Source organism: Anolis carolinensis, chromosome 4 (genome assembly GCF_035594765.1).
Source record: "Anolis carolinensis isolate JA03-04 chromosome 4, rAnoCar3.1.pri, whole genome shotgun sequence".
Taxonomy (NCBI): Eukaryota; Metazoa; Chordata; class Lepidosauria; order Squamata; family Dactyloidae; genus Anolis; species Anolis carolinensis.
Window position 1 is genome coordinate 147,557,580 of NC_085844.1, and position 19,826 is coordinate 147,577,405.

The 19,826-nt window shown below is 37.8% G+C and overlaps 2 protein-coding genes across 3 annotated transcripts in view; one reads left to right on the forward strand and one right to left on the reverse strand.

Moving 5' to 3' along the window:
• Positions 1-3,747, forward strand: part of slc44a3 (solute carrier family 44 member 3) — an 86,650-nt gene extending 82,903 nt beyond the window's left edge. For both annotated transcript variants that reach the window (XM_062977968.1, XM_062977966.1), the window contains exon 16: positions 3,590-3,747. In XM_062977968.1, the coding sequence (XP_062834038.1) occupies positions 3,590-3,613 (24 nt within the window). In that variant the 3' untranslated portion in view covers positions 3,614-3,747. The remainder of the gene's footprint in view (positions 1-3,589) is intronic.
• The window catches only part of cnn3 (calponin 3), a 34,770-nt gene that overhangs the window by 3,189 nt on the left and 11,755 nt on the right, over positions 1-19,826 (reverse strand). The window contains exons 2-5 of the mRNA XM_003220002.4: positions 3,133-3,254; positions 2,027-2,093; positions 788-925; positions 232-348 (exon numbers count right to left, since the gene is read on the reverse strand). Of these exons, the coding sequence (XP_003220050.1) occupies positions 232-348; positions 788-925; positions 2,027-2,093; positions 3,133-3,254 (444 nt within the window). The remainder of the gene's footprint in view (positions 1-231; positions 349-787; positions 926-2,026; positions 2,094-3,132; positions 3,255-19,826) is intronic.

A 19,826-nucleotide genomic window follows, 5' to 3' on the forward strand; every position in this document is an offset into this window, starting at 1 on the left:
ACTTGCAGTTTCTCAAATTGCTCCTCACACACACAAACACCTCGATTCTTGGCCTTAAAATATGACACTTTTTTGTTCCAGAGTAAAGAATGTTAACAATAGTCCAAATATGCTGGAAAACTCCCATTCCTAAGACAAGATACATCTTGCAATTTGAATTAGCACGAGTTGTTGCCTGCCAGATCTTAAGCATTTCTCCAGAAAAATATTTCAGTGAACTTTATTCCTTACCTGCAACCCAATTACACTTTGCCCAGCCTTAAGTTTTCCGACATCAAAACTTCTTGCTTGTTTTTCTGCATATTTAACACCAATATCAATAGTAGTGTGAAAACCTTTGGTTTTTGCCTAGAGAGGGGATTAAAATGGCATTCAGTGTTTCTAGCACACACTTTGGAACATTATGGCAAAAATACATCCACTTCTTTCTTAAACTGTCTGGTTATCCTTGATTTAATAACTTTGTGCCGAAACTGTTTTGTTTTTAAATTAAAGAATGAACCTTGCTTTCACAACTATGTATTTGGCAACAAAGATGAAAGGTAGGTGATATCCCACAACTCTGGTACAGAATAGATTTAGGTTTGAGCTTCAACAACTCCACAATATGTCAGCTTCATCCATGTTTGTACACTCCACAGTAAAGGGGCTTCTTTTGGATGAAATAAGGATTGTAAAGCATTTTCTGTTCCTTACCCAAAGGCATATTGTAATATTGATAATGATCAGCCATAGATCCAATAATACAATTGCTCCCATTACGTTTCACAGGGCAATATGGACTTACCAGACCTGCTAGTGCTACCAGTGATGTCTGAACTTGGGTCATATTTCCATTCTCAAAGAGATCGTTTGCTTCAAAAATATCATGTGGTTTCATGCCATAGTTTTGAATGGCTTTGATAAAATTTCCAATGTTCTCCAGCTAAAATGGAACAAATTAAGTTATTGTTTCTGTTTATTTATGATGAACTAAACGTTTTATGGAAATATATGAAATAATTCTGAATTGATGTTTTGTTAGGCAAAGGGCACTCCTGGTTTGGGACTCATTCGGATTGGAGAAGGGGACATTGCATGCTTATCCCTTTCCCTGCCCATTAATTCTCCATTTCTGGATCATGGTGTGTGAAGGTGTTTCAACTTTCTGTTGAGCTTTTGTTCAAACATGATGCAAGTTCAAATGCTCATGTTTGAACATAATACATTAAACCCTCATCCAGGACAATAATATTTTGGACACTGCGACAGTGTTAAAACACTCCTGGTTTATCTTATTTTTATTTCCAAATGTATTAATGCAATAGAAAGAGTATTCTGCCTCCTGATGAAAGCATTTCAACAATAATTTAAATCAAATTTTAAAAATGTGACCAAAAACCTCCACAAAAAAACCTCTACTAAGAACAATATTTTCCAAGAGAACTCCTGTTCCAGTTGTCTATTTTAGACATCAGTATGTGGGGAAGGACGTGTATATACTTTAATTCTTTCCTAAATTATATAACATGGATATTGTGTATTTACTTTGTTATTACTTTGGCAAAGCTAGAAGCCAATGGTAAAAACGTCTTATTTATACAATAATATTTTTGGGAGGCTATCTGTGGCCTCTTATTTGAAATGTTAAGACATATCAATCAGTTTTCTTGGGCTCTGAAAAAAGTAATTGTGTATAGCTCTAACAAGGCAAAGGGAATGAATGGCCCAAGGGAAGTGGTGAAGTCTCTAACCCTGAGAAAATTTTAAACAAAATAACTTTCTAATTTTTACAAGAACTCTTTGCTATTTTTACTCACATAATGGAAGTCTCAATGTGTGGTACACATTCAATAGAGCTCTCATTATCAGAAAAGAAAACTTCACATTGCTTAATCATTAATACATTAACTGTTGAATATGTTGTCTACCCCAAAATAAATCAGTAAAGACTAAGTTGCTGAAATTCTCCTGTTAATTTTTAATTGTTACATTTATATGGTCTTCAAAGAGACATACAACAACTCTGAACATAATATTTGATTACCTGATGCCAGTTAAGTTTGGATTGATTGATTTTCTTTACTGATCCTGGTTGAAGTTTGTTAATAAGCCTACAAAAACAAGTGAATGAAGAATATATTCTTTAAAAACATGTACATGCCATCACTAGTTAAGATACTTATCTTACAGCATTACAAATATTCAGATCAAAATGCCTTTTTTAAAATGCCAATACATACAATTGATAGGGATGGCACTTTGCGTCACACAGGACAACGCACATTTTGATGCCTCAAATGATATTTCTGGGCATATTTGACCTGCTAATTCCAAAAATGGCACCAGTTTTCCCCCATCAGTATTAGTTTTTTCAGATGTAAAACATGTGCCATCTACCAGTTGCCATCTGCTCACCAACAGAAAACCATGACAACCATATCTAAGAAACTAGAGGAACAGACCTTAAAACCAAGACATCAAGATTTTTTTTGGTTTGGCTGTGTAATGAGACCAACTTTCAAATTTCAAGTATTACACTTGTATTATAAGATAATAGAATGCGCCTTGAATAATGTGGGGAAAAAAATCTCACTGCATGTGGGAAAAAAACCTACAAAACCATTCCCAACCTGTTTTTCTTTGGACAAACTTATTTTACTTTATATATTAAATGGAAAAGCACGAGAAATGCCACCTGTAGCATGAAGTGGGAAAGTGGGAAAAGCAAGGACAAATCGAGCATGTAAATGCCCTTTGGACTGTAAATAATTTACAAGTGATCGCTGTACCATATACTAAAACTTTTCAATATACCCTATGACATAGTGCCCTAGGTTGCTTATTAAACTCCTTCAACAATTGGATAAGGGGGAAAGCCCCGCTTGTCAGAATTATCATAGCAGAATTCTTTCTATTTTTCATTTTGATATGTCTCATATGCCATTCCACAAATTCCTTCTGAAAGCCTCCCCAGCCTGAAAAGCAATTTGTCCTCCTGACCCTTGTCTTACTTCATTGTACTATTGCTTCAGGTCAAGTTGCAGAAAGAAGGTTGAGAAAAATACGTGGACCCTGAAAATGTTTATAGCATCTGATCTAAAACTAAGGATATCTGTCTGATAGAAACTAAAAATAAATGGCATTGCTTACTCGCACAGTATGATGCCATCTTTTAAGCCCAACTGAAAGTTTGCCCCAATGCTCATTCCAGTAACCTCTTCAATCCAGTTGCGGAGATCCTCTTCTACCTGTGGGTCATATTTCAATGCAATCTGCAAGAAAAAGAAAAAGATAAAATTCAGCAGGCTCTTCTCCACTTTGAACACTGATTACAGCCAGTTTAATTCAATAAGGATAGTTGATCAATAGATCCAAGTCTTATCTCAGTTATCAGTTTTACTAATGTGCATAACATTAAATCTCTAAACATTCTGGATGTTTTGTCAAAACACAGGTGATTGTTTTCAGCTGTTCAAATAAGCCAAAAGATTTCAACCCTGACAAGGGATTTGCACTTGCATATCCTGCTTATGGAAGGAGCCACTGCAATTCTGCACAACTCTCTTATACATCTCCCTAGTTTCACACTCCTTTTTCTTTATCCTAGCTCACTGATGGCATGTTTAACTAAAAGAAAACACAGACTTTGGGCTGAAAGAAGGCTCAACACCAATGCCTTACTTAATCTGAGAACTCGGAGGGGAGGCGTGAAAAGGAAATGCTTGCATTTTATTTTACAGGTGATAAAGAATGAGAAAAACATAACTTGTGTGCATGCGCTTTCATGTCACCTGTTGACTTACAGTGATCTCATGAATTCATTGGGTTTTCTCACGCAAAGTATACCCAGAAGTGGTTTTACAAGTTTCCTCCTTTAAGATATAGGCTACAGCACCTAGTATTTACTGGTGGTCTCCCATCCAAGTACTAAGTAGGGCTGGCCCTGCTTAGCTTCTGAGACTAGACAGAATCTAGCAATTGTATAAGAAGTATAGAAACATGCGATTTAAAATGAGAGATTGCCATCACTTTTGTAGAACTAAGGGTGCATCTACTGTTGCTGATGTTGCGTGATTTTCTTGTCCGACATCACAACAGACCACAGATGTTACAGTTCCTTCTCATTCAGAACAGCCTCCCAATGTTGTTCAGGTAACAACTTACATTATTTATATCACTGACCATGTTGGTTGGTACTCCTGGTGAGTTGTGAACCCTTAACCCTTAACCAAGAGGAGAACATTCAAATGCTAAGATTTTTTTTCTTGTTCCAATACAGTTAGAAAATGTGCCTGGATTATATTGCCAAAATGTGACCAACCGGAACTACACCATGGGCAATACTGGTTTTCCTGCATGACAGGGCGTTTGGACTGGGTGGCCCTTGTGGTCTCATCCAACTCTATGATTCTAGTGTGAATATGGATGGTTCCACTTAGCTCTCTGAATACCTGCCAGTGTTACACTTAGTATTGTCAGAAAAGACCTGAATACAAATGCCAATTTAGAAATGTGTACAAAATTGAATTACATTTCGGAAAAATAACTTTAAGAGAAAATAATGCAAGAACAGCAATCTGAAGTCCAATTTACCATTATAAAGAACAATAAGCAGAGGAGATACAGAAGGATCCCACAGCTTTCTAGTTTCTATTATTTATATGAATGGTTCTCAAATTTTGAGCTTCCCGATTATTTTGGCTTCAGTTCCCAGATTTATTTGATTACATTGGATGGGAGCTGAAGACTAACATGACTTGGGGGGGTTAAAGATGGAAGAATCGCTGTTTTATATGCTATCTAATGTTGCTAAAACAGAATTCTATAGCAAAGCTGGTGGGAATGTAGCCAGCATTAATTACAATGGACAGAAAGAGAGAGAGGAAAATAGGATGGGAGGGAGTGAGGGATGGATGGATGGATGGAGAAAGCCACCTAATCTAACACACAAACAGAATGGATACTAGTATTTTGTTACTTTTCTCTTCAACAAATAACTGGCTAAAAATCCACAATGAGGAACCATTTTTTCAGCCATTACATTTTGAGAGAAACAATAATTCAGCCATTATGAACTATTATACTAGACATCACTGACATGTATCCATGTCTGAATGCGAACACACACACACACACATACCATGGCCAGATAACCTTGTATTATTGTTGTTGTTATGTGTCTTCAAGTAAATTATGACATGATGACCATCATCAGGGGAATTCTTAGGGAACATTTGTTCAGAGATTCTCCTTTGTGTTTCTCTGAAGCTGAGTAGATTTCTACAACTAAGTGTGGATTTGAACTGTAGGATCATAGTCCAATGCTCAAATCAGATTTACTTTACATACCTGAGAATTCCTCTTCACTACAATATCATTTTCTTAATATAGCTATTTATTAGAAGTCTCTTGAATAATAGTAAATTTTCTACTCATTAATATACCATCTGTGCAATAAGTCTGTGCTGTAAGAAAAGTGCATTTGAGTTGTCAACATATGTCTGTACTATAAGAAAAGTGCTCAGCTTGGCAAAACGAAGTAGAAGAGCAAGTTACAGAGACAAAATTTCAAACAAAAATACGGTGAACCATTTGCTTGTAGAGTTCTTATGAAACATAGTAACATAGTGCTACCTTAATGGACAGATGTAACATCAAAGATGAATGTGTGCTTACTATTATCAACTTTGAGGCAATGCTAGTGAAAACAAATAATCTTGTTTCAGTATTGCTCAAAAATAGCAAAAATGAATTATAGCATGTCCAATTGAGACTAACACCCATTAGTATTAGTGAGGCATAGTTCAAATGAACTAGGCAGTACGTAATCATCCTTTTATCATCTTTTCCACCACTTTAACAACAGAACCATGGGCATACCTGCACATGTTGGCTATTATTTTATTTTTGCAAAAGTTATTGTAATTGGCCAACTGTTCTTAATATCCACTGTAAAAAAGCAGTGCTCTTTAACATAGAAAATTTGAAACCCTATGTAAGGATTTTTAGCTGGAATACCATAGGCTCAAAACTGTTACCATCTGGGGCAGGAAAGGAAGATAGTCTCCTCAGGAGTTGCTCCCATAGTCAAGTAAAGCAAAACTGCAGGAATAAAAAATTAAACTCCTCCTGCTTCCATTTCAATCAGATTTCAGAATGTTTCAGGTGCTGGTGATGGATCTCCATTTCCCCCCTGCACCACATTGCTTTAGTCTCTTCCCAACCGGAGGAAACCAAAGAGAAAGAGATGGAAGGAAGCAGGAGAACAGCTGCTTCCATGACCTCCTTCCCTTCATACACAGCCAAGATTTCCTTGCCCTTTGCACAACTGGTCAAGTGGTGCTTCCCTGACTTGCCAGCAGCTGGCCATCCAGTCAACTTGTGATTGGGTTGCTGTGAGTTTTTTGGTCTGTATGGCAATGTTCCAGCAGCATTTTCTCCTAATGTTTCATCTGCATCTGTGGCTGGCATCTTCAAAGGTTTTGTTGGCAATGAGGCAGTATATATAAGCCTGTGGAATGTCCAGGGTAGGAGAAAGAACCCTTGTCTGTTTAAGGAAATGTGGATGTTGCAATTCACAAGCTTGAATTAGCATTTGAGTAGCCATGAAGTTCTAATTATCCCTACCCATCACACAGATCTGCTGCTGGTGAACAATCGTGAGGCCCACCCCGCAAAAAAACAGTCTCGCCAAGATCTCAACCTTCTTTGGGGAGCTCTGAGACTTGAGTCCTACTCATGGTCCTACTTCTGCTTCTAGAAAAAACAGCTTCCATATGCAGGGCCTGAGTTCTACTAAGATCCCTGAAGAAGCTGTTCTCCAATCTGCTCCCTGCAGATGTAAACACTGGGAAGCGCAATAATCCACCCACAATCACTGAGTCCCAATCTCAATTTGAACAGATACAATAATGTTCACATTTAGCTCAAACAGAAAGAACAGCTCCATCCATGTGTAATTTCTTATTGTTTTAAACCAATGAACACCACAGTATGTTGGTATAACATACCAAAATAACCCACGGAACACTGCCTTGCTGCTATTTTTTAGCTGGGCCCCCCTTTTAATGAGAGAAAGAGAGAGAGAGGACTAAAAATCATATCGTTGGGAGCACTGCAGAGAGAGGCTGCTTTTGAACTGGAATGCCAAAAGGGGACTAATTTTTGCATCCAAAGCAGCATTGCCATGGAATGTCATCACATCTCTCATTTCTGCAGAGCCAACTTTTCCCATAATTCATTTTACAATGTCTCTGCACATTTTAAATTTGATTACAGTGTTTTCATATCAAGTCAAGAAATACAATGCTCAGATGCTTCTCCCATCATCTTCTATCTGAGAACTAGCTATCTAACATTTAACTGTGAAATCTAAACAAAATATTTACATGGAATATTTATATGGGTAAAAGCACAAAGAAGGAGGCAATCCGGGGTTTATTAGTAAGGTTTCCTATTATTTTCTTTGCAGCATAATTACAGATACTGCTGTTCTTTATCTATAAAAGTTCATATAACAAATCACGTTTGTGAGAACAGCAGTAGTTTTTGCTTTGGCTTTGACCACCCTCACCCACAGTGATGCTAACGCTGGAATAGCAAGAAAGTTGCTGTGCTCTGTGGCATTTTTGGGAAAGGAGCCCTATGCATCCTGACAAATTCAACCTGTTGGTGTGTTACAAAACTTTGTTTATAAAACATCCCCTAAAATAACACTTTAGATGCTACTTTCCATAAGACAACTATATAAAAGTCTATATGTATCAGCTAACGGCCACAGCCACTACAATTAATATATAAATCGTATCACATTTTTCTATTGTTCTGAAAGGCATTTTCTATAGAGTTTTGTTAAGGAATAAATTCCTAAATGTGCCATACATAGCTCATAATGTCAGTGTGACCCAAACTCCAGTGCATGGTGAACAACTTGGCTTGAAGACAAATGGAGAACAGAACTCTTTTGCCACTGAAATTCAGTGGCAGCTGGAGCTGGGAGTAGCTGCTGGTGAGTTTGGAGGCTCCTCACACATTGGACATTGCCCACAGTATCTACTATATTCGGCACTTAAAATCTGTTTTGTCACTGAATTGCTTACGGCCCAACTATATAACCTTACAAACAGTCACAAAAGAACTGAAAATAGGCCATAAAATTATTGACCTAAAGCAAACATAACAATCCACTATATGCAGCAAAAGGAAATAAATGGTGGGATAAGCATTGAAGGATTAAAGCCTTGTTTTTTTTACAAAACGTAATGTGACATCTAAAAGAGAAATCTTGCTCCTCAAAAATAGCTGAGATGTGCCAGGATATTTAAGCACAAGAGCTAAGATGAGTCAGGGGTCTGGCTCTTCCTCCTCCTCTGGGCAAGAAGTCTGAGCTCCGGTTTCAGGGAATTAAGTCATTCCTTATGCTGCTGCAGTGAAACTGATCTAGCACACACCAATGAGCTAAACTGTGCTGATATTATAGTTGGCCTTCTATATCCATGAGTTTTGTATCCACATATTCCACTATCCACAATTTCAAAATGCAGGTTTTTTTTTAAACTAAAAATCCCAAAACCAAACAATTTTGCCATTTTATATAAGGGGCACCACTTTACCAAACCACTATATTCAATAGGGCTTGTGTATCCACATATTGTGTGCTTGGAATTGAACCTCAGCAGACACCAAGAGCCCACTCTGTTTACTAATGAAACACACCACGGTATTATATTATTAGTGAGAAAATCAACAAATCCAACAAAACAATAGGTACATGGCACAACATCAAACATGCAGTCACATGTCTATGTAATTTTTATTGCTTAGATGACTAAACAGGAAAAACTCCTCTTAAACTGAAAAGCAGAAATGCCTCTTCAGCACTGGGTGCAGCTACAGGTCAGTGTTAACAATAGAATCAAACAATGGCTAGATTTTATATTTTCAAAGTGAGGACTTTTGCAAAAAAGGCAAAATGCTGGGCACAACATAGAATTAGATAAATGGGGAAAACGTGGACTATCCTCAAAGAAAATTCAACAATCTTAGAGAAAATGTTTATGAAATGATGAATGAGTGGTACCTAACCCAAGCAAAACTAGCTAAAATGTATAAGGGAAGAAACAATAAATGCTGGAAGTTTCAAAAACAGGAAGGAACTTTCTTCCACATGCAGTCATCCTGTAAAAAAACAAAAGAATTTTGGGGCAAGATACAAAAAATGTTGCAAGAAATTTTTCATTCAGCAATACAATTGGAGCCCGAATTATTTTTATTGGGAATGTCAAATAACAAAAAAAAATCACTAAATTATAAAATATTACACTACATGATCATAGCAGCAAGAATAGTATATACACAGTTCTGGAAGAAGGCAGACCTTCCAACAATAGAAGAATTGTCAGTCAGTCTTTAAAATAGCAGAAATGGACACATTATCAATGATGAACAAAGGAAAAACACAAACTTTATCAAGGACTAGGAACCATTTCTAAACCATGTATTAAAAAAAGGATGTAGGAAACGTTTGTACTGAAGGCTTCATCATTTAACCTGTTAGAATCTGAGTAGGACATTTATAAATAATAAATACCAGGCCAGGGGGAAGAATGGAAAATCAATATAATGGGAATGAACAACGGAATAATATATGAATGTCTCCAGCCCAAGGGATGGGAAGTCACTAAATTGGAAGAAGTGGGAAGAGAGGAGAGCATAACCAAACAGGAATATTGTATATATGTTAGAAAGTAGTGTATTTGTTCATGAATATATACATGTATACAGATTTGTTTCACTCTTTTTATGAATCTGAAAATTGAAAATAAAAACATATTAATTTAAAAAAGAGAGGTCTTGTTGCATTTTTGCTCCAGTATCTTTTGATGCAATCTGTGATCTCACTCACTATGCACAAACTTGCTCAAATGGTTTGCAAAGAACACTCTAACTCACTATTTTAAAATTAACAGACTGGATACCTATCATGTCCTCTGCCAACACCATCATTTTCTCCCTCCTGCCTTTGGAATCTCAAAGGTTCTTTGAGACTCTGAAGGCTCTTTGTGATTTTAATTGGTCTGACTAAAGGTACTGGAAGAGGGCCCAGATTCAGTTTTTCACATCTCTGATTAAAGCAGCTGGTGTCTGGGCCAATAGCAAGTTCATCACTAAGATGGGATCACTGTCAAACTCAAAATGCCCCACTCACAGAGCACAATCATACTGGAGGTGGATGGAGCAGGTAAGCTTTCACTGTTGTGTGCTTTCAAGTAATTTCTGAGCTATGACGACCCTAAGGTGATCCTATCACAGGATTTTCTTGGCAAGATTTGTTCAGAAGAGGTTTGTTTTTGCCTTTCTCTGAGGCTGAGAGTATGACTTGCCCAATTGGGTTTCCATGGATGAACAGGGATTTGGACCCTGGTCTCCACAGTCCACCACTCAATCCAATACACTGCATGATTCCTCTAGTCCACTGTACTTCCTGGAAATCCCTTCTAGAGCAGCATGAAAGAAAACAATGCAAAGAGCTGTGGTAGGGTTGGTTCGCTGCCCGTTATCTCTAGAAGAGAACTTCCACTGATTTCCTATACCCTTCCATTTACGAAATGGTCAATGTGTATCTTAACCACTGCTTGAAGGTAATCACTGAGTTACAAAAGAATCTTCTTAGAAATCTGATGAAAAGTAACTAAACTTTGAGAGTACCATATGGACAAATTACTTGGAGTAACTGCTAGGTTTTGCAAGCACTTGCAGTTAGTGTACAAAGGTGAGTTACTAGTATTACTGACTTATGGTAAGTGATTCCACATCCAGATCACTAGAAGCTGAGAAAACGTGCTCTAGAGTTTGCTCAGCAGGGGCCAATGCCACTAGAAATAGACGCATGGTTATCATGAAACTCTGAAGCATTCCCTACAGAAAAATTTTGACCTAGAAATTTAAGCACACCAGTGTTGGAGGAGACTCCAACACTACACCCCACCCTGAGACTGCATCAGCTAGTTCAGGAAGGCAGACAGTGAAACAGTTAGCTGAGCATTTCACAAACAAAATGCCGAATGTTTTCCAGTCACCCACCTTGAACCCAACAGACTGTGAGACAGGCTATCTGGTGATGGGGATGGAATCCTGATAAACCACGGCAGTTCCACCTGTCTGCCCTGTGACAATTGCTGCAGCACAGATAATCCTGGTGGGCAAAACCAAGAGAGATTAACACCCGTGTCCCCAGCTTCATCTGGGACAGACCTCTGTGATAAGATTAGGCTGGTATGTTCATCCAGGATCAGCTCCTGAATGGCAGTTGTTTTACCATTCACCAGTGCCATTCAACAGCAGCATTTTGCAACTCTGGACTGTCACCAAAGGATATCCAGGCTATTTGAATAGAGAGCAAACTACTGAAATCCCTTTCCCCGTGAAAACATGCTGGTTCCTGTTTTTATATCTCCCTCTGTGGAGTGTAATAACTATTCTTCAAATTGCATCACCCCTTTTGAAAACACATTCTTGCAAAATACCCTCAATTATAAAGTTATACAACCTTAAGAAGGCAGCCATCTTCCTCTCTAAAACATCAAGACAGATTTCAACTTCAGGACATCACCTTCAATGGGGGACTCCCCTGGTGCCATCCCCAAAGGGTCCCCTTTTTGTGCCATCTGCTTCAGTGAGAATACCTCCCCACCCTGCCCAGGTGTGTCTATGTGCCTTAAGTCTTGACTTATGGTAACACCATAAATTTCATAGGGTTTTATTAGACAAGGAATACTCAAGAGGTAGTTTGCCGATTCCTTAGCCAACAGCACCTGCCATTCACTGGTGATCTCCCTTTTAAGTATAAACTAGGGCTGACTCTGCTTAGCTTCTAATATCAGTCAGGTTTTGGTGCCTTTGGAATATTTAGGAAGTCTCCAGGCCAAGTACCTGTCACAAGACACCTGCTAGAGGCTCTAATTTATTCCTCAGCCCTGCAAAGACCCATTCAAATGTAGACAAAAAAAGTCTGATCACAAAGGAGAGGACTGGAGATGAAAAAAACATCATGTACAAGTGTCAGAAGAAATTGTTTTACATAATTTAGTAGAACAAAAAACTTTTCAGTAATTATGCTGCAATGATATGGACTTCTCATTGAGTACATCTACTGCTGGCTATTTTGATCTCATCATCAAATGTATCTGTTTTGCTGAAATATGTGTGCACAGTCAAAGATCAACTCAAGTGCAATTCAATAATCAAAAACAAAGTAAATGCAAATTGTAACAGACTGTTACTTGTGCACTTCAGCAAACTTGCAGACTGTCTGATAAGAAGAGGCAATAATATTCTAGTGAGCTAGCCAAATATCAAATAAAATACTGTGACAAATGTGAAAAATCCCTGTAGATTTCTAATTGCTATTTGCCACTTCCAAAAATTAAATATATAACAACATTTTGGTTCAATTCTTGAAACTGCCTCCTCAAGTACATTTTGGTGTTTTCTTGACACAGTTATTCCAACTGCTTTTCTATACATCTTAAAAGTGAGAGGTTGATGTTAAGTAACTATAAATCTCCCACAAATCTGGGTACAAGTAACTGGAAGTCTTCTACGCATCTTTTTAAAAAGGCTAAATTGAAATTGGATCTGATGCACAAGAATAACTACATTTCTGTGGTAAATTCAAAAGCCAAAGGATGGGTCTGGCTAACCTCTTAATCACCATCAGATTGAATGGTAGTAGGTAAATGGCAGAACTGCCCTCGAGGCTTGATGAAAGCACCAGGCCCAAAGGAAATAGCAATATACTGAAAGATGAAGAATTTGCTACATAAACAAGGAACATAAACATTGTGCAAAACCACAATATTTGTAGGTTATTGTCCTCAGGCACAAGGGAAAAAAATCACCTCAAAACACAATAATTTTATTAAAACCATTCAGATGTCATGAAGCTATGAGCAATCTTTGAGTTCTTCACCAAATTAGATGTTACACAAAAGTGGAAGGGGGAGTTAAGGCTCATATTTCTGTCTGCAAAGTCTAAAGTACAACATTCTTCAGAAGGAATGTGGGCGGATTTACACAGATATAGTAACGTCTCTTCAAGAGTGCATGATATACAAGCATAAGCAGTAATGGATTTTAACAGAAAAATAAATGGGCTGCTAGAGAGAAATCAGAATATGCTTTATTAATTTATTCACCACTAAATATTTTTTTGTATGTTAAGATTTCAGCTCCTATTTTCTCCGAACTTCAATTGTCTCATAAAACTAAATCTGGAACTACCACATTTCTGAGTACTACATTGAATTCCAGACTCTGTCCCAAATACTATAAACCTGGAATATACTGGCCTACAAGTAAGTATGAAAATTCACAGCAAGAGGAGTTTATGATAAATGAATTATATGAACCATTCAAGCTCCTCTACTTAAAAGGAACTTCGTTTTTCTCCTATGTGTCACTCTTGAACAATATTTTACTTTAGAAACAAATATATTGAGGTTATCCTGTAAGCTTGAGAACAACACAGAGAAGGTATGTGCCAGACTGAAAAATGATTACCACTTCAGTATGTATGGTGTTCCATCTATACTGTGGAATTAATGCAGTTTGACACCATTTTAATTGTCATGATTCAATGCTATGGAATCATGAGATTTGTAGCTTGGTGAGGCACTAGCACTTTTTGGCAAAAGTGGAAGACCTTGTAAAATGACAACATACATGATTCTGTAGTAATATGATGATGATGACGACGACGACGACGACAACAACAACAACATGATTCAATCAGTGTTGCCTTTTTTTAAAAAAATCTTGCAAATCTCTTGGGATGACAGGCAGACAAACATCTGTGTTCTAGAAGAAGCAAAGACCACCAGCACTGAAGCAATTATTCTCCACCATTAACTTCACTGGACTGGCCACGTTAGTTGTCCAAATGCACGATCAGCATCTCCCAAAGCAGTTACTTTACTCTCAGCTCAAGAACGGAAATCGGAATGTCAGTGGACAGCAAAAGAGATTTAAAGACGGGTTTAAAGCTAACCTTAAAAAATATGGAATAAGCATTGAGAATTAGGAAGCACTGGCCCTACAGCACTCTTACTGGAGGTCAGCTGTTACCAACAGTGCTATGGATTTTGAAGAGACCCGAAAAGGGGGTGAAAGGGAGAAAGACGCCAAGAAGACAACACATCAAGCAAACCCTTGTCAGGACTGCCTTCCACCTGGAAATCTATATCCTCACTGTGAAAGACCATGCTAATCCAAAATAGGTCTCTGCAGTCACTTATAGACTCTACCTTTGGAAGACAATCATGCTCTATCATGAGTGATTGCCTATGATGATGATGAATAATTTCATTTCTTATTATTATATTGCTGTAGAATAATAATAATAATAATTATTATTATTATTATTTCTCACCCACCTGTGGGGTACAATATACTTAAAACACATCATCACAAAAATATTCAGTAAAATGAATATATTAAAACATATTTCTGTAAAACACACATGTTAAAATACACAGAACAACTTAAAATTCATAGCTGAAAATTCTCTTCCAGCATGTCATTTGACAGTCTTGGGGTAGCCAATGAAAAGGTCCTCTGGGTGACGGTTGCCAGTCAGTTATAGCTCACTGGAGTAGCCGCCCCTGAGAGGACCTCAGTGTCCAGGGCAGTTTTACAGGAGAAGGTGATCCTGCAGGTAACCTAAGAACCATGGCAGTTTAGGAAGTGTCAAACTTCATTAATTCTACAGTGTAGATGGACCTTCAGTAAACATGCCACCACTAACCAAACCATCTTGAGAATTACCTGCATGATCAAATGTTTTCCTTCCACTTCTTTTTCCGTTGTAATTATACAATTTCTGGAAAATTGTTGACCAACTGTGCTAAATACCATCAAGTAGCCATAATAATAATATACCCTGTTCATTAGTAACAAATCTCATGTTTTTATATTTCCAAGCAGGGAAGTGATCTCAGGTACCACTGAACCAAAAAATAACATAACCTGCTGATTCTATGCTTTTTTATGGTTAAAGCTTGGTCAATTATGTAGTAGTTTTAAAGTAACACTACATCCCACTTTTCCAATCTAGAATCTATATGCACCTCAATTCAAAATTCAAGAAAATTTTAAATAATCAAATATCATGGCAGCAAGATTAGCATAGAATCAAGCCACCAGCAGCAAGAAAAAACAAAGAACAGAAGAAACTTCACAAACGATCACTGGACCAGCATACATTGGAAACTCACCAAGGATCAATATAAACCCTCTTAGGAGCACATACTTTATTACTGGTACAGATGTTGTATTGGCCCTATGTTCTATGTTGTCATTCACCATTTTGACTACAGAGATGACACACAAAACAATTGCTTCACAGAAAATGGATTCAACTGGCAGGTTTTCACATATCATGGGTACAAAATTAGTTTGGGGCAAGAGTGGGAAACTCTGGCTCATGAACAGAATATCGTTCTCAAGAGCTCCCTGCCACCCTGTGTAGCAGGGAGCACCTGCAAGAAAAACTATGCATTACTGTTCACTACAGTTAGTGGGATATATCTACAATGTTTTTCTTCTTTGGGGCTTTAATATGGTATTAACATGAACACTACACTTTAGCTCAGTGGTTCTCAACCTGTGGGTCCCCAGATGTTTTGGCCTTCAACTCCCAGAAATCCTAACAGCTAGTAAACTGGCTGGGATTTCTAGGAGCTATAGGCCAAAAAACCTGGGGACCCACAAGTTGAGAATCACTGCAGGGCTAGCTGTTTCCATCACTCTTCTGCATTAATTTCACAAGGTAATTACACATATAAATCCCATTTAATCCAATGTAAATATGTTATGTGTTGCAATATTGTTGCCTTTTCAAGGAATGTTAAAAATACAACCTTCAATTGGACATTCCCCAGATGTGTGATTGTATCTACTTTTTGTACACATCCAAAAGCCACAACTAGTTCTATAGTTTGATAGTGTGGAATCCCTACTCCATGCAAAAGATCTGAGGAGTCATGTACAGTCTGCAAATTGCCATAGACTTCATATATTGGCCGAGACCCTTCAACATGAGATCTACACATTATCAAGTAGTTATGTCTCTGTTAAGTATGCTTCCTAATGCTACTCCACCCCCAAACTCACCTTGTGCGCAGTTCAACCCCTCACAAGGCCATTTATATGTTGGTTAGAAAAGGGAGCAGTAGCAGGAACAGGTTCAGTTATTTTCATGTAGCTGGACGCTCTGCACCAGGCATCCAGAAGCGCTTGTCCTAAGGAGGTCCTTGAAGATGACATCATTGCAAGGGGTTCAGATATTTAGACACATCCCTGCTGATCCTTCTGTTCTCTAGCAACACACAAATAGCTTGGGCAGGGGCTGTGTTGCTTGCAAGAAATTACTATTTTCTTACCTGAGAGGACACCACTTTAAGAATGCTCATGTACTTCAACATAATTCCATGGTCAATATCTACTGGAAGCTGAACACAGAATTGAACTGGAGAACCTAAAGATTCCTAGAAAGGTGTTCTCTAAAATATGTCTAGGTCCTCCAGCAAGATTGGAGGAAATTGAACATAGAACCCCATAGGAAGATCTAGAGCAGTAGTTCTCAACTTCGATTCCCCAGCTGGTAAACTGGCTGGGATTTCTGGGAGTTGTGGGCCAAAAACATCTGGGAACCCCAGGTTGAAAACCACTGACCTAGAGAGTTCGAGAGAGAACGTTTTAAATCAAATTAGTGAATAATCAAATATGCAATACTCAAAACTGCAAATGTAGAATATGATTGTAGAGTACTATGTCCTAGATATGGGGTTTGCTGTTTAACTTTCAAAACAAAAAATCTTCAGGCATCCCTGATATTTGACAGTCTTCACACATTCTACATTAGTTTTATACAATATTTTTGAGGCAGCCACCCCTAAACAAATCTTAGGTTTTCTTCCTCACCACAAGAATGTGCTCAGCTAAACATTAACAAATGTGTAGCAAAATCTATTTTTGATGATAGCTGCCAACAGAATCTTTTTTTAAAACAATATAGAAACCAAATGCACACTAAAATTGAACTCCTGAACTTTATGGGGAATGTAACTCCACCCTGCATTGCCTATATATCAATTCCAAACCAACAGAGCATCAAATTTATCTAGATTAAATATCAATGTGGATTTAATCTGTATTATACGTCATTTGTATAAAGTTCTGTAAAGATCAGACATCTTCTACAGTATTTCCGGTCTGTGAAGAAAAGGAAACTCAAAATCTTGATGATGTCCCATAGAAGTATAGTGCAAATGTTAAATACTATGGGAGATGCTTATATCAGTACATCAACCTAATACCATGAAATGGGCAAGCAGGCACTAGCACTATCTTCTGAATCCATTGGTGTATCTACTATGTGAAATAGTCCTCTTGGTTTGTTGTAAAAAAAATGGATAAATGCACTTTAAATGCATTTCAACTTTAGAATGTTCTATCAGGAACTCATTGGAACATAAATATCCATGAAAGACAAACTATGTAACAATTTGGCCCGATTCATAATTACATACACTGAAATCCAAAGTACTTAAACATATGAGCCCAGTTACAATTTTGCAATCTCTTAGGATAGATGAGGTAGAAATCTCCACACGCAGTAAGTAAATGTTTAACTGCTTTCATCTATCCTTCCTGTGATACAGGGAATTAAAGGAGTAAAAAGAGAATTATTCTGAAAAAACGTTGCTGCTACATCACAAAACATGACATCACTAGTTTCTCTGAAAGACATTTGGGATTTCTAAGGAAATGTCACCTAATTTGCAATAAGATGCTTCCAAAGATAACCAGCTGTGATGTTAGCTTAGTTTTTTCCTTGCCAATTTTATATCATAATGACGATTGCAATTCATTTTTAAACAGAAAGTACTTGAAATGCAATTCATATTTTAGATACATAGTATCATGCAACACTTTCCCACTACAATTAGTTTCTTTTTTCTTTGTTTATATTTTCCACTGATGTTTACTTGGATGTTTACTTATTGTTAATGATGTGATTTCTGAAATGCATGCTTTATTTGTTAAGTTTAAATTGTTAAGTGGAACTCTCTGGCCTGAAGTGTGGTGGAGGCTCCTTCTCTGGAGGCTTTTAAGCAGAATCTGGATGGCCATCTGTCAGGGGTGCTTTGAGTACGGTTTTCCTGCTTCTTGGCAGGGGGTTGGACTGGATAACCCACGAGGTCTCTTCCAACTCTATAATTATATGATTCTATGAGATTGATAAGAAAGATATAAGAAAATGGGCTTGAAACTCAGGGCGCTTCCAGGCAGCATCAAAATGCAGGACAAATAAGTGGGATGATAAAATTGTGGAGCCTGACATAAGGTCCAGACTCAGAGCTGTCAGTGCCGGTCAATGCTCCCCTGGTCTCCTGACACATCTGTTTGTAGCAGATTTTAGAAATCCACAAGTTAGACAGGGGACATCCGCTGGAAGTTTACTTTTTAAAAATTGACTCTCTGGGTTGTGCTGGACCTCATAAGCACTGATGCAGATTCTGAATGTGCATACAAGCAGATTTCTTGTCATTATATCTCCTCATCCTCCTGTTGCCATTACTTTTCCCTCTTCAACCCTGTTTCCCTTTGGGGTCACTTGCCTGTTATGCTGGTGCTCACTGGATAAATTCAAGTTCTGCTTAATTTCATAAACATCAGGACCAAGGAATGGTTGCAGAGAAGCCACCTGTGTGTCCATGGCTCCATCTGTTTACAGCCCTTATCAGCTGTTTTGGGATTTTAAAATGCAGTCCACACCAGCGTATAGGGACAAAGTTACATGTTTTCCTTGATTGCAGGGATATAGTCATGTGAATATGCACATTTTTCAGTGAAAATAGGGTTTAAAACACAAACTTTTGAACACATGTTTTTGGCCATTAACATTATCCAGGGCACATTTCAGCAAACATCATTTAGCCACCCCATTTTATCCCGGTTTCTTCCACATTTTAGGCAATGTGTAGAAGAGCCCTAATTGTCTTTCTTTCCTTTTAATGCACTATTCCCATTGTATCTTTCCTAGCTTTACCACATCACACTTTATTGCCACACCCTACTACTCTGCTGTGATTCCTGTAATCTTCCCTCTCCACACTGGTAATTTTGACAATTCTCTGGAAAGCAGTTGTAATAAGTCTGTGTTCTGTACCAAATTAATTATCAAGTATTAAAAATACTGAGACTTTAAGAAACAGCTATTTAAAATATAGATTTTTTTATCCAGAAATTCCCTGAATGATGAAAAAGCATCAAGCTTAGACTAAGACCTAGATAAAGATGGCCAACAGATACTTCATGGGCTATATGTGTATCCTGTGATATATTTGCAAGGCTCGCAAGCCGCCTTACCACTGAATTTAGCAGTATGTTATCAAGGTGATTAAATTATCTGAGTTTTGAATGCAATTTTTGTCTAAAACCTTTGTGCAGCTTGGTTTAGGTGCAAAATATGGTTTCTGTGAAATTAGAAGTGTGGCCAATAACAGGCACACTCCTGAACCTAGGGCCATACCCAAACATGTTTGTCCTGACTGTGAAACTGACAACATGGAAGGACTGCAGTGTCTAAGTTTGCCAGTACAAACCTATGTGCCAGGATAGGCCTGGGACTTTGGGGCCTAAACAAATCTAAGGGATATGCAGTTCTATGCATAAATAAGTGTCATTTACCCAATTAAAATCAAGGACCACCTGCATGTGCACCTCTGCACAGGATTGCTTTGTAAAATTGTCTTCTTTACTATTTTTTGAATGTGGGTTAT